Genomic DNA, 13680 nt, shown 5'->3' on the forward strand with positions numbered 1-13680 from the left:
CTCCATCCTTCCCACGCTCATGTTTCCCATTTCCTAGGAGCCTTATTTTATGACAGCAGGTTCTTTTCACACGATCTGGAGTTTATGTTCAGAAACAGAATGTTAGAAGGAAGGCACCTCAAGGGTCTTCGTGTCCAACACTGCGCTCAATGCAGGATTCACTAAACCATCTCAGACAGATGTCTGTCTATCCTCTGTTTGAAGACTTCCATTGAAGTACTCGCCACCTCTCTTGGCAGCCTGTTTCACTCATTGATCACCCTCACTGTCAAAGTTTTTTTTCTAATATCTAATGTGTATCATCTCCATTTGTTTCATTCCATTGCTTCTCGTGTTGCCATGGTCAAATGAGAAAAAGGATGATCCCTCTACATTGTGAAATCCATTCAGATATTTGTAGACAGCTATTAAGTCTCCTCTTAGCCTTCTTTTTTGCAAGCTAAACATTCCAAAATCCTTTAACCATTCCTCGTAGGCCAAAGTTTGCAGTCCGCTCACCATCCTGGTCGCTCTTCTCTGAACTTGCATCAGTTTTTCAATGTTTTTGTTTAAAAATGGTGCCCAGAACTGGACACATTATTCTATATGAGACCTGACCGAGGAAGAGTAGAGGGGGATAATTATTTCACGTGAGCTACACTCTATGCTTCTCTTAATACATTCTAGAACAGTCTTTGCCTTTTTGCTGCTGCGTCACACTGCTGACTCATGTGTAGTCTGTGATCTATTAGTGTACCCAAGTCTTTTTCACACGTGCTGTTGCTTAGTTCTATTCCTCCCATTCTGTAGATGTAATTTTCATTTTTCTTGCCCAGATGTACACTCACATAAAAATCCCCAAGAAGCAATTTTCAAAATTACCATAAAAATGAACCTTTATTTAATATATTAAAAACATACGTGTGCACTTGACAAAACCATCACCAATAAATGCAAGCGTACTACAGGAAAGGCCGGAACAGTGCCAAGCCCTACGTTCTCTAAATGCCCCCTACCTGCCTGCGGAGGTTGGCACCCTAATTACCTACGCCGTGGCGCCCCCGCTCCTCGCCGGCTATCCCTGCTATCCCTATAACGCCCTAATAGGACAGGGAAAGAAATATCTCACATATGCACTGTTTGAATGTGGATAGCTTGGAAGGACATGGATATGTCAGTATAAATATCTAGCTAGAACTAGGGTTCTCAACTGACTTGGTGATCTGTGTCCCTTTGCTCCTTACATATAACGTTTCTAGCCAGAAAAAACACACACAACGGCAGATAGGGATGCTCAATCAAAGATAGGACTAAACACATGTAATTTTGGTCTGTTTACATATATAATAGGGTTTCAAAATGTTGTTATATTAATAGGGAAATGTATATGTTGTAATGTCAAGCATATCCCATACCACCTTCTAATATTTCAGTGCCACACTGCAGCATTATACTTATAATAAATGCCTAAGCAGCCATATATTAACCCATTAATTAATGACAGTTATTTTTTGCAACCCCAGTGCAGACCAAAAATTCTAGACCACATTATGTTTTATGCAAGAAAATTATATCCCTTTTTAAACTCAACGTGTTTCTCCCCTTCTAATTCAAAGAGGTTCATCAGGAGTACATCCAGATAATAAAGGGTTACTTAGCTCGTGTACAAATTCAGCATGTCAACAATGTAGATAGCTGCACCACCGGGCCGATCCCCTATCCTTGTAGCGCTTACAGACAAGTGCTAAACCTTGTGCATTATATGGGCTCTAAATCATCACTGCGCTCATATCACCTGGACACTTAGGACACCATCCTCACTTCCGGCGCTTCTAGATCCATGTCCCTGTGACGTAACCACCACATGTTAAGGACGCCCTGGCGTCATCATAGTGTGCATTGACACGCTTCTCGTGTTGCCATGGTCAAATGAGAAAAAGGATGATTCCTCTACATTGTGAAATCCATTCAGATATTTGTAGACAGCTATTAAGTCTCCTCTTAGCCTTCTTTTTTGCAAGCTAAACATTCCAAAATCCTTTAACCATTCCTCGTAGGCCATAGTTTGCAGTCCGCTCACCATCCTGGTCGCTCTTCTCTGAACTTGCTCCAGTTTTTCAATGTTTTTGTTTAAAAATGGTGCCCAGAACTGGACACATTATTCTATATGAGACCTGACTGAGGAAGAGTAGAGGGGGATAATTATTTCACGTGAGCTACACTCTATGCTTCTCTTAATACATTCTAGAACAGTCTTTGCCTTTTTGCTGCTGCGTCACACTGCTGACTCATGTGTAGTCTGTGATCTATTAGTATACCCAAGTTTTTTTCACACGTGCTGTTGCTTAGTTCTATTCCTCCCATTCTGTAGATGTAATTTTCATTTTTCTTGCCCAGATGTAGAATCTTGCATTTCTCTGTTAAATAAATGCCATTTGCTTAGTTCACTGCCCATTGTTCAAGCTTCATCTAGATCTTTCTGAATCCTTTCTATGTCATCTCTAGTGTGAGCTATCCCTTCTTTTGGTTTGGAAATTGCAGATTGGAAGGAGTGGGATGCAGCTGAAGCCGGTTTTCCCACTCTGTCAACAGAGTGAGATTACAAATATGCAAGTTAGGGCTCATGCAGATGAGTGTATAAATTGGGATGTCCAATTTTTGATCGTATAGCACACCAACAGCATACTGACTCTTGTTATTCAATCTCTTGTTATTCAATAGTGCTGTTCAGACTGTCCATGATAAACATAAATTGCAGCATGACTAGTTTCTTCCAAGTTTCAGATGAGACTCGCCAATTAAAATCTGAGTGCATTAAACAAAACAAACAAAAAAACAGATCCTACACAGAACATCGGAGTGGCATCCAATTTTTACTGATACATTTCTATAATAAACCCAGGAAACCGTATGAGATCATGTACATTTCTTAATGTAGATACATGAAAGCGAATGGGTGGCAGACAGATGAAAATTAGCGAAAAATTGTCCAAATCTGTAGGCAGCCTTAAAAAACACAATTTCTGGATGCACTACGTTTGGTATTTATCTACTTCTGCTTAGGGGTATGTCAACTGTATATCAACGTTCATTGGAGCTGTATGGCCATTTCCATGCAGCTGTCAATCTCTTGATAGCGGCATTAGTGTGGAGTTATCACGTCACGTGTCTGTGCCAGTGCTCATTGGCTGCTCTTTAATTGGGTGTAATCAAAAGGATACCAATATGTTGCCATGGCAGCCAAGGATCTACCAAAGGACCCAATCACTTCCATTTTTGTACTCCCATGAGAAAGTTCATAGGGGGTCGTAATTTCTTCTATATGCTGCAGTATATAGAACGAATGATCACAGGTTAAAGTCTCCCTCAGAACTAAAAATAAAGTAAGAATGCATAAAAATTGTCTTTAACACCTTTACCCCCGAGGGTGGTTTGCACTTTAATGACTAGGCAAATTTTTACAATTCTGACCACTGTCCCTTTTGAGGTAATAACTCTGGAACGCTTCCATGGATCCCTGTGATTCTGACACTGTTTTCTCATGACATATTGTACTTCATGATAGTGGTAAAATTTCTTTGATATGTCTTGCGTTTATTTGTGGAAAAAAACAGAAATTTGGCAGAACTTTTGAAAATGTTGCAATATTCCAACTTAGAATTTTCATGCCCTTAAATCAGAGATATATGTCACACAAAATACTTAATAAGTAGCATTTCCCACATGTCTACTTTACATCAGCACCATTTTTTTTTAATTTTCCCAAGGGTAACGGGAAATTGGACTGGGTACGCTGATACCCTATATGTGGGGGTAAACCACTGTTTGGGCGCATGGCAGAGCTCGGAAGGGAAGGAGCGCCGTTTGACTTTTTCAACGCAAAATTGGCTGGAATTAAGATCGGACGCCATGTTGCGTTTGGCTCCCCTGATCTGCCTAAACATTGGAAACCCCCCACAAGTGACCCCCATTTTGGAAACTAGACCCCCAATGAACTTATCTAGATGTGTGGTGAGTAGTGATGAACGAATATACTCATTACTCGAGATTTCCTGAGCACACTCGGGTGACCGAGTATTTTTTAGTGCTCGTAGATTTAGTTTTCATCGCCGCAGCTGAATGATTTGCATCTGTTAGCCAGCATAAGTACATGTGGGGGTTCCCTGGTTGCTAGGGAATCCCCACATGTAAACAAGCTGGCTAAGAGATGTAAATCATTCAGCTGAGGAAAACTAAATCTCCAAGCACTAAAAAATACTCGGAAGTCACCCGAGCGTGCTCGGGAAATCTCGAGTAACTAGTATATTCGCTCATCACTAGTGGTGAGCACTTTGAACCACCAGGTGCTTAACAGAAGTTTATAATGTTGAGGCGTGAAAATAAAATCACATTTTCCTCACAAAAAATGTTTTTAGTCCCATATTTTTCATTTTCATAAGGGTAACAAGAGAAATTTCACCATACAATTTGTTGTGCAATTTCTCTTGAGTACACCAATACCCAATATGTGGGGGAATACTACTTTTGAGGCACAGTGCAAAGCTCAGAAGGGATGAGACCCATATTGGAGTTCAGAGTTTGCTGGAATGGTTTGAGGGTACCATGTCACATTGGCAGAGCCCCTGAGGTGCCAGAACAACAGAACCCCCCCCCCCATATGTGAATTCATTTTACAAAATACACTCCCCAATTAATCTAGAGGTGCAGTGATCATACACATGTGCCTCACAATATTTTATACCACTGAGCGGTGAAGAAAAAATAAATTACATTTTAACCACTAAAATATTGTTTTAGCCCCAAGTTTTTAATTTTTCTAAGGGCTAATAGGATTTTTTTTTACAACAAACTAAGGATCATTTTTTCCTGAGTGTGCCAATACCCTACATGTAATCGGGAAATATTTTTCAGGCACAGTGCAAAGCTCAGAAGACAAGGAGCTCCAGATTTTACTGTTAGGGTATGTGTCCACGTTCAGGATTGCATCAGGATTTGGTCAGGATTTTCCATGAGTTTTTGTAAGCCAAAACCAGGAGTGGATGATAAATACAGAAGTTGAGCATATGTTTCTATTATACTTTTCCACTAATTGTTCCACTCCTGGTTTTGGCTTACAAATACTGATGAAAAATCCTGACCAAATCCTGATGCAATCCTGAACGTGGACACATACCCTTTTGGTTGCAAGTGCCATGACTCACTGGGAGAGCCCATAAGGTTCCAGAACAGCAGAACCTTCCATAAATGAATCCATTTTACAAACTACACCTCTCAATGAATTCATCTAGGGGTGCAGTGATCATATTGACATCATTGTGTCACTGAATTTTCTACCATTAGGCAGTGAAGACAAAATACCTATATTTTTACCACCAAAATGTAGTTTTAGCCAAAGATTTTACATTTTCGCACAAGAAGTGGGTAAAAATAGCACCAAAAGTTGTCCCACAAATTCTACTGAACGTGGCAATGTGCCATGTGTGGCTGTACAGTACTACTTAGCCATGCGGAGAGACTCGGGAAGAACGGAGCGCCATTTGCCTCCTGGAGCGCAAAAATTCCTAGAATAGTTTGCGGACTCCATGTACAGAGGCCCTAATTGCTAGAAGAGCAGAATCCCCCCCCCTCAAGTGAGCCCATTTGGAAATTATACCCCTTGGGGAATTTATCTACAGATGTAGTGACGATTTTGACTTCCAGAAACAAGCAGCAATGAATGTTGCCGAGTGAAAATTGCAAACTGCCATTGTAGTGACCAGTACGTTGCAGTCACCAGTACGTTATGCCCAAACCGTGTTTTTCTGGAAGCATGTACTCATAAGTTAGGCAAGCTCTAATCACTTCAGAAATGCCAAACATGAACGCAATATGTGGTTTAGTGATAAGCAAGTATGCTCATTACTCGAGTTTCCCCGAGCATGCTTGGGTGGTCTGCAAGTATTTCGGCATGCTCGGTGATTTAGTGTATGTTGATGCAGCTGCATGATTTGCGGCTGCTAGACAGCTTGAATACATGTGGGGGTTGCCTGTTTGTTACTCAATCCCCACATGTATTCAAGCTGTCGAGATAAACTAAATCTCCGAGCAATGTGTTCCCAGCAGACTGTGCATGTTTATAGTAGATTCAGTAATTGACACGAAGGACAAATTTGGACGTTGGGTATATTGTGGTCCCGATACAGACTGCAATTTATGGACTGGACATAAACTTGAGCTTCATATATGTCTATGAGGCTGTGAAGTTTGGTTCAGGAGACACGCGGCCAGTCCTTGCATTGTCGATCAAGCATAGTCACCTTTAAAGGTTGTCCGGCTTTCTGATATTAATGAGATCAGTGAGGGTCGGATACCCGGTACATTCAACGATCAACTGTTTTCAGCTTTGACAATTCGATATGAACAGTGAACACAGCTGAACAAATGAATAAGCGCTGAGCTTCAGGCCCCGGCAATATCCAGACAGTCTGTTTAAGTTTATTAAGTGGATTTTTTTAAATTAATAAAATCTGTATTTCTTCCATGAGTTGTTTTTCGCTCACTAGCCTTTTCCTCTACTACACAGTGCACTAGGAAGGATGGATTTCTCCTCTCATCATATTCGACTCCTGCAGCAGTTGGATGAACAGAGAAAGAAAGACCTGTTTTGTGACTGTCACATCATGGTAGAAGGCCAAATGTTCACGGCTCATAGAAATGTGCTGTTTGCCAGCAGTGGGTATTTTAAAATGCTGTTTTCCCAAAGCTCGAAGGATGTGAGTAAACCCACAACCACTACCTTAGATGTTTTCTCTGCCGACACGTTCACTGCCATCCTAGATTATGTGTATTCTGGCAAATTACCCCTTTCTGGGCAGAATGTCATTGAAGTTATGTCAGCAGCTAGTTATTTGCAAATGACTGATGTTATCAGCGTATGCAAAATGTTTATCAAATCCTCCCTGGACATTAATGAAAAAGATAGGGATGGCTTCTTTAGCTTGTCCGACAAAGACAATGGCGGCAACGGCACTGGATTTTATGCAGCTGGGTGGAGGACTGAAAACAGCCCAACACACACTCATGAAACAGCAGAACATAGTCGCTTTATCGCTGGTTACAACTACCCTCCTCCTATCAACCCACGTTTGCATCGCCCTTTCTCTAAACATTCCCGTAAACCAGAGCATGTCCGTAAGCACCGCAGGCGGTTAACGACTGAAACCCTGAACTCTGCATGCCTTACGTCAGTTCCGTTAGGCGACCTTGTGGGTGGTTCTGCAGAATGCATAGTCCACGATGAAGAGAATACAATGCAGGATGAAGAACCACAATCTCACGAAGAATTGGTGTGCTCAAAGCCTGAAGAAGATGACGAAGGGGACACAGCTCAAAGCTGGCCAGAGTCACCGCAGCATGTAGATTCTGGAGACCAGGACATGGCTCCTCGTATCTCCAAGGCAGATGAGTTGTACAAAGCAATGCCTACCATCTTGGGTGTTATGTCTGGTTGGAGTGAAGGTAAGAGTTCTCTATGTTTATACTTGATCCCTGGTCATGAAAATAGGTCTGTATTTTACCTAATCACTGACTTCCATGTATTACATGGAATGTAATGTCTGAAACACGGGAATTGTATTGTTAATGGTCGTATCCTAATAGGAATGCCTGCTTTATTAAAAAAGATCTATAACCAGATTTCACAATAGCGCTACTAGAGCACTTTAAAATACATGTCAGAATGAATTGCAAAAAGGAGGAACGCAGCAGCACTCTGTAGAGACCAATATATTTGTTGCTGCTGCGTTCCTCCTTTTTGCAAGTTATGTATTCATTGCAGTAAACATCTGTTCACACTAGATGGAGGTGCTGGTCAGGTTTTTTGTTCTATGTCAAAATGACTATATAATCCTTTATTTAATGTAAATACACCAGCCCCATCAGTTTGTATCCTGAAAGCTGGTAAAATACAAATACGAATTCCTTTTCCTTTATTACATCCATCAGAAACAGACTGCACATGAATGAGAAACGGCAGACAATCTCTGATCCCCATGGCCCTGCAGATGTACAGTGCACGAGCCGGTGAGTTCAGTGATTGACTGCAGCGCTGTTGACATGACGTTGATCGGCTCCAACCAATCAACAAAGACTGGAGGAGCAGCAAGAGGCAGCGCTGTTCCCCACGAGAATGACAAAAAAATTGTCGTTTTTTTTTTTTTCATCTGAGTCTATGGAGTAATCTTTGCAACGAGACCATCCCTTTAACTGTCATCTTTAGATGCTACTTAAAAATGTTCTTTAAGTCCTAAAAAAAAAATTGTATTAAGTGACTGTTTCGATTAAGTAATTAAAAAAAAAAAGGGCTTTAAGTGAAGTTATACAATATGTATCAATTAGTAGGTTTTAAAAATCTCAGCTGGCTAGTATTCATTGGCTCATAAGCGGTGCAGTTTACTTAGCTGATTAACTTGTTAGAAGACCTAAGGAGTTGGGTTGCATTTATGCAGCCTGATCTGTGGTCGTTTAACATCCACGATTGGCGGTAGTTTAAAACCCTTTTTAGACAGGTAGTCCACAGTTCCATGAGCACAAAATGATCATTAATACAATCGTTCTGTGTGCATAGAACATCATTGCACTTGGCAAGACATATCCTGTTTGCTCTGGGCAAATAAAAGCGGTTTTGGCGATAGAAGACCCATAACTAGTGATATATCTAAAAAAATACATAAAGCATTCTTTGAAAGGTGGAGGATTTTAAACCTTTACACATGGTGGTTTAGACACACAACATAAGTATACACACTGACCACCGGGAATAACAGTTTAAAGTGCAAGTGCTCAAAACAACCAGTGCTCATATAAAAAAAAAGTTTGGTCTCACCAATGTTACATGATGAGCCTCAGTCATTCATACAGGAAAGTAGGAGCAAATTATATCAGAGACTTAATCTATCACACCCTGTCGTGCCTTCCTACTAGTTTATTTCTGGCTACGGCCTGCTTTCTGTCGGCAGCACCAGACACTGAGCTGTGGTTCACTGAGGCCAAGGACATTTTTTTGGAAACATTTTCTCCCCAGAAAAAGTATACACTTGCATATAAGGCAGCAATTAGGGACCTTACGAAGGTCTACAAAGAACATGTTGCTTCCTGGTGGGAAATACAAAGCCTAGACAAATATCAAAAACAGTATAGTCCCAAGGGATTTACCCATCACCTTGCTATTAGCACTGCGTTGCAGAAACCCTCAACTGATGATCAATTGGGAAAAGGAAGCCACTGACAGTCCCCTGAGATTGATGCAGCTTTTCTTAGCAGATGAGAAATCTAACTTTGAATTGTTAAATGACAAAATAAAGGAACAGATAGAAGTCACTTACGGTAAATACAAGAGTCATTTACAAAACAGTGTTGAGAAATTTCAATATCTTAAATAAAGGTAGCAAAAGCAATATCCGGGATCTTCAGGATTTCAAAGACCACAAAATATCAGGTACTGTGGGATCGGTTTGAGCGTGGTGAACGAGAGACAGAATTGTCATCCACAGAAGCAGAACATTTTGATACCTGACAGAAAACGTTGCGGGGGTGCCAGAGGGGTAGGAATAGGGGTTATCCAAGGGGTGAACACAAGACATCCTCGTTGGCTAGAACTAGTTTTTTTAGACCGAGCATACCCCCTGCGAAGTCCCACCCCTTTCAACTGGGATTAGACCTGCAGGTTGTTAATTTTTTTACAAAAGAACCCTTGATATAGAAATGTCCATACTAAGTAAGGCTACGTTCACACTAGCGTTGTGCGCCGCTGCGTCGGCGACGCAACGCACGCAAAAACGCAGCAAAACGCACGCAAAAACGCTGCGTTTTGCGACGCATGCGTCGGTTTTTGCCGAAATTTGGACGCAAGAAAAATGCAACTTGTTGCGTTTTCTTGGTCCGATGCTAGCGGCAAAAAAGACGCATGCGTCGCACAACGCAACAAAAAAAAACGCATGCGTCCCCCATGTTAAATATAGGGGCGCATGACGCATGCGTCACCGCTGCGTCGCCTGACGCAAACTAGCATAACGCTAGTGTGAACGTTACCTAAGGGGCTTTCATTTGTGCCTACAAGCAACTTCTCTGTTTTCGAGCGTATCAAGGACATCAATTTATTTGTCAGGAAATTGAGGTGGCATAAGTATTATGTGCAAAAAGACGAGGACTTGTGCCATTCTCAAAATTCCAGTAGAATTTCTATCTGATGCTCAATTGTTGGCCGGACTAGGTCAGCCAGTTTTTTTTTCATCCACGGGTCAAGGTCCATTCACATCACTTAAAAACCCCAGCTCTAAAATTCCCCCACCGACAAGTTACCGATCAGCTCTAGATATATTTGTAAACTTGGTTGTTAGGGAAATCAAGAATTTGGGCACAACTGGGGAGAGGCATAATCTGTCCAAAAACAGATGGCAGCTCTCTGCACCCTTGAAAGAGACTCTACAATTGTGATAAAGCCTTCTGACTAGGGGGTTAATATTGTTATTCTGGACACTGATCAATACAGAAAAGATGTCTCTCCTTATTAGATGATCGTACTACTTAAGCCTTAATCACTAGAAACCCAATACCGGAGCCATCGACAATTTGAAGGGGGATCCTTGAAAGAGCCAACAGTGAGGGACTGATATCCAGGAAGAATTGTCCTTCGTCCTCCCTCAGTAATAATAATAATAATCTTTATTTTTATATAGCGCTAACATATTCCGCAGCGCTTTACAGTTTGCACACATTATCATCACTGTCCCCGATTGGGCTCACAATCTAAAATTCTTATCAGTATGTCTTTGGAATGTGGGAGGAAACCGGAGTGCCCGGAGGAAACCCACGCAAACACGGAGAGAACATACAAACTCTTTGCAGATGTTGTCCTGGGTGGGATTAGAACCCAGGACCCCAGCGCTGCAAGGCTGCTGTGCTAACCACTGCGCCACCGTGCTGCCCAGTACCCAATTATGGCCACTTTTTATGCTTTACCAAAGCTACATAAAGGCCATCCACCCCTTAGGGTATGTGTCCACGTTCAGGATTGCATCAGGATTTGCTCAGAATTTGAGGCAGGTAAAATCTGCACCTGAGGTCACTGGCAGGTCACCTGCGTTTTTCATGCGTTTTTTTTTATGCGGATTTGTGTTTTTGTAAGCTCAATAAAGATACACAAAAAATTGTGATGTAATTTCTTGTCCAACCTCTTCATTTACATATTCCATTGAAGAATATACACACACAGCTAGATGGATAGATATACGTTAGATGGATACAATAGATAGATATGATACATATCTATCGTATTTATCACATCTATCTATGGATCTATCTATTGTATTTATCGATATCTATCTATAAATATATCTCTATATAGATATATCGATAGATATATTGATAGATAATAGATAAACGGATGATTGATAGATACGCTAGATAGATACAATAGATGTATCACACAAGCGAGGAACTCGGATGAGTCTCGCATCTTAATACCCGGCACTGCCGCCGGCACTCGGGTGCGGAGTGTGCAGCTGCATGTATTTCTATGCAGCTGCACGCTCCACTCCCGAGTGTCGGCGCCAGTGTCGGGTATTAAGATACGAGACTCATCTGAGTTTCTCGCATGTGTGATCCCAGCCTTAAAGACACACACACGAAATCTGCGTTAGGCTTGGGTCACACTCGCGAGAAACTCACACAAGTCTCGCTTCAATACCCGGCACTGCGACTGGCACTCGGAAGCGGAGCGTGCGGCTGCATGTATTTCTATACAGCTGAACGCTCCGGTCCCGAGTGCCAGCGGTAGTGCCGGGTATTGTTGCCGACCTTAAACACAATGTTTAATTTAAAAAAAAAAAATGGCTCCCGCGCAATTTTCTGTGCCAGAGGGGGAAAGCAGATGGCTGGGGGCCAATATTTGTAGCCTGGGAAGGGGTTTATACCCATGGCCCCTCTCTAGGCTATGAATATCAGCCCGCAGCTGTCTGCGTAGCCTTAAATGGCTATTAAATTAAGGGGACCCCCCCCCCAAAAAAAATGACGTCGGGTACTCCTATATTTTATAGCCAGAAAGGCTACGCAGACAGCTGCAGGCTGATATTCATAGCCTAGAGGGGGCCATGGTTATTGGTGTCCCCCCCCCCCCCCCCAGCTACAAATACCAGCCCCCAGCCACCCCGGAAATGGCTGTAAGATGCGCCAATTCCGGCACTTAGCCCCTCTCTTCCCACTCCCCGGGGGTAATAAGGGGTTAATGTCACCTTGCTATTGTAAGGTGACATTAAGCCTGGTTAATAATGGAGTGGCGTCAATAAGACGCCTATCCATTATTAATCCTAGAGTATTGAAAGGGTTAAAAAAAAAGACACAGGTATTTTAATAATCTTAATTTTACCATACTTGCCATACTCGATCGCTGCATAAAAAATTTAAATAAACCAACCGTATACTATACTTACTTTCTGCCGTAGTCCAATTAATAACGAGTTTCCCACGATGATCTCCCCTATAGAACAGTGACATTGGGTGATGTCACTGCTCTATAGACCTCCAGTGACACACACAGGAGACAATGGCTCCTGCAGTGCATCACTGAGGTTACCTTAGTTCAGAGTCTCACTTTATGGCATTGCTGCGTGGGAACTTTCTCACACAGCAGAGCCACAAGTGAGACTAGGGACTTTTTTTTTTTTTTACAGTGGCGGAGGAATACAGTGCGGAAGGATACCTTCCATCATTGTATTCCTGGAACCCCTGGAGAACGGTCGCATCAGATGATGCGTGTATGTACAGACTCATAGAATTATGGGTAAGATTTAATCGATGACGTCTTTATCTTATGGAGTGGTACAAGGGAAATATTCATGCTCTTTGTCACTCATTGAGAATGATATTGGACTACGATTTATATATGAGATTGCTAATACAAATCTACCATTTTTTGACATCATGACTGCCAAATCAGAGAAAGGGACAGTAAATACCACCATATTCCGAAAACCAATATCCACCAACGCACTATTGAGGTGGGATAGTCATCACCAATAACCCCCCCCCCCAAAAAAAAAAAAGGGCATCCCGAAAGGTCCGTATCTCAGACTGAGCAGCAACTATCCTGAGACAAAAGGCTTTAAAAACAAATCTGATGACCTAAGAGGGTTCTTACCAAGAGTTGCCCTAATCAGGTGCTGAGGGAAGCATTCTCAAAATGAATGAGGATATTGCTGGCGCTATTGGAGCATCGCCTACCATCACGTACCGCAAAAGTAGATCTATAGGCATCTATGTGTTGTCCACAGCCACTATACCCTAATGCCAAATAACATGTGGTTACAGGCTAAACCAAATGGTTCTTTTTAAATGTGGTGCATGTGTAGCTTGTGATTCTATCCAAAGAGGTATACAGTTCCACAACGACCACACTGGTGTGGAATTTCGGATATAGGACATTTATTAATTGTAAAATCCAGCAGGTTAGGAGACTGGTGGGCGAACATTTGTGAGATATCACAAATAAACGGGGCACGCCCCTAGCTAGACATGAGAATTGTGAGCATCAGGGCAACATTAAAGACATGAAGTCAGGGCACTTCCGCTATCTGAATGTCACATGAGTGTTCCAAAGATAGGAAGCCACGGTGTCTATGCAATGTGATGACTGCGAATACGTCAGACGCCACGTGATTAATGGCT

At 42.0% G+C, this 13680-nt stretch overlaps 1 protein-coding gene across 2 annotated transcripts in view; it reads left to right on the forward strand.

Moving 5' to 3' along the window:
* Positions 1–13680, forward strand: part of ZBTB8A (zinc finger and BTB domain containing 8A) — a 59341-nt gene that overhangs the window by 24819 nt on the left and 20842 nt on the right. For both annotated transcript variants that reach the window (XM_069757049.1, XM_069757050.1), the window contains exon 2: positions 6542–7476. In XM_069757049.1, the coding sequence (XP_069613150.1) occupies positions 6542–7476 (935 nt within the window). The remainder of the gene's footprint in view (positions 1–6541; positions 7477–13680) is intronic.

Source organism: Ranitomeya imitator, chromosome 3 (genome assembly GCF_032444005.1).
Source record: "Ranitomeya imitator isolate aRanImi1 chromosome 3, aRanImi1.pri, whole genome shotgun sequence".
Lineage (NCBI taxonomy): Eukaryota > Metazoa > Chordata > Amphibia > Anura > Dendrobatidae > Ranitomeya > Ranitomeya imitator.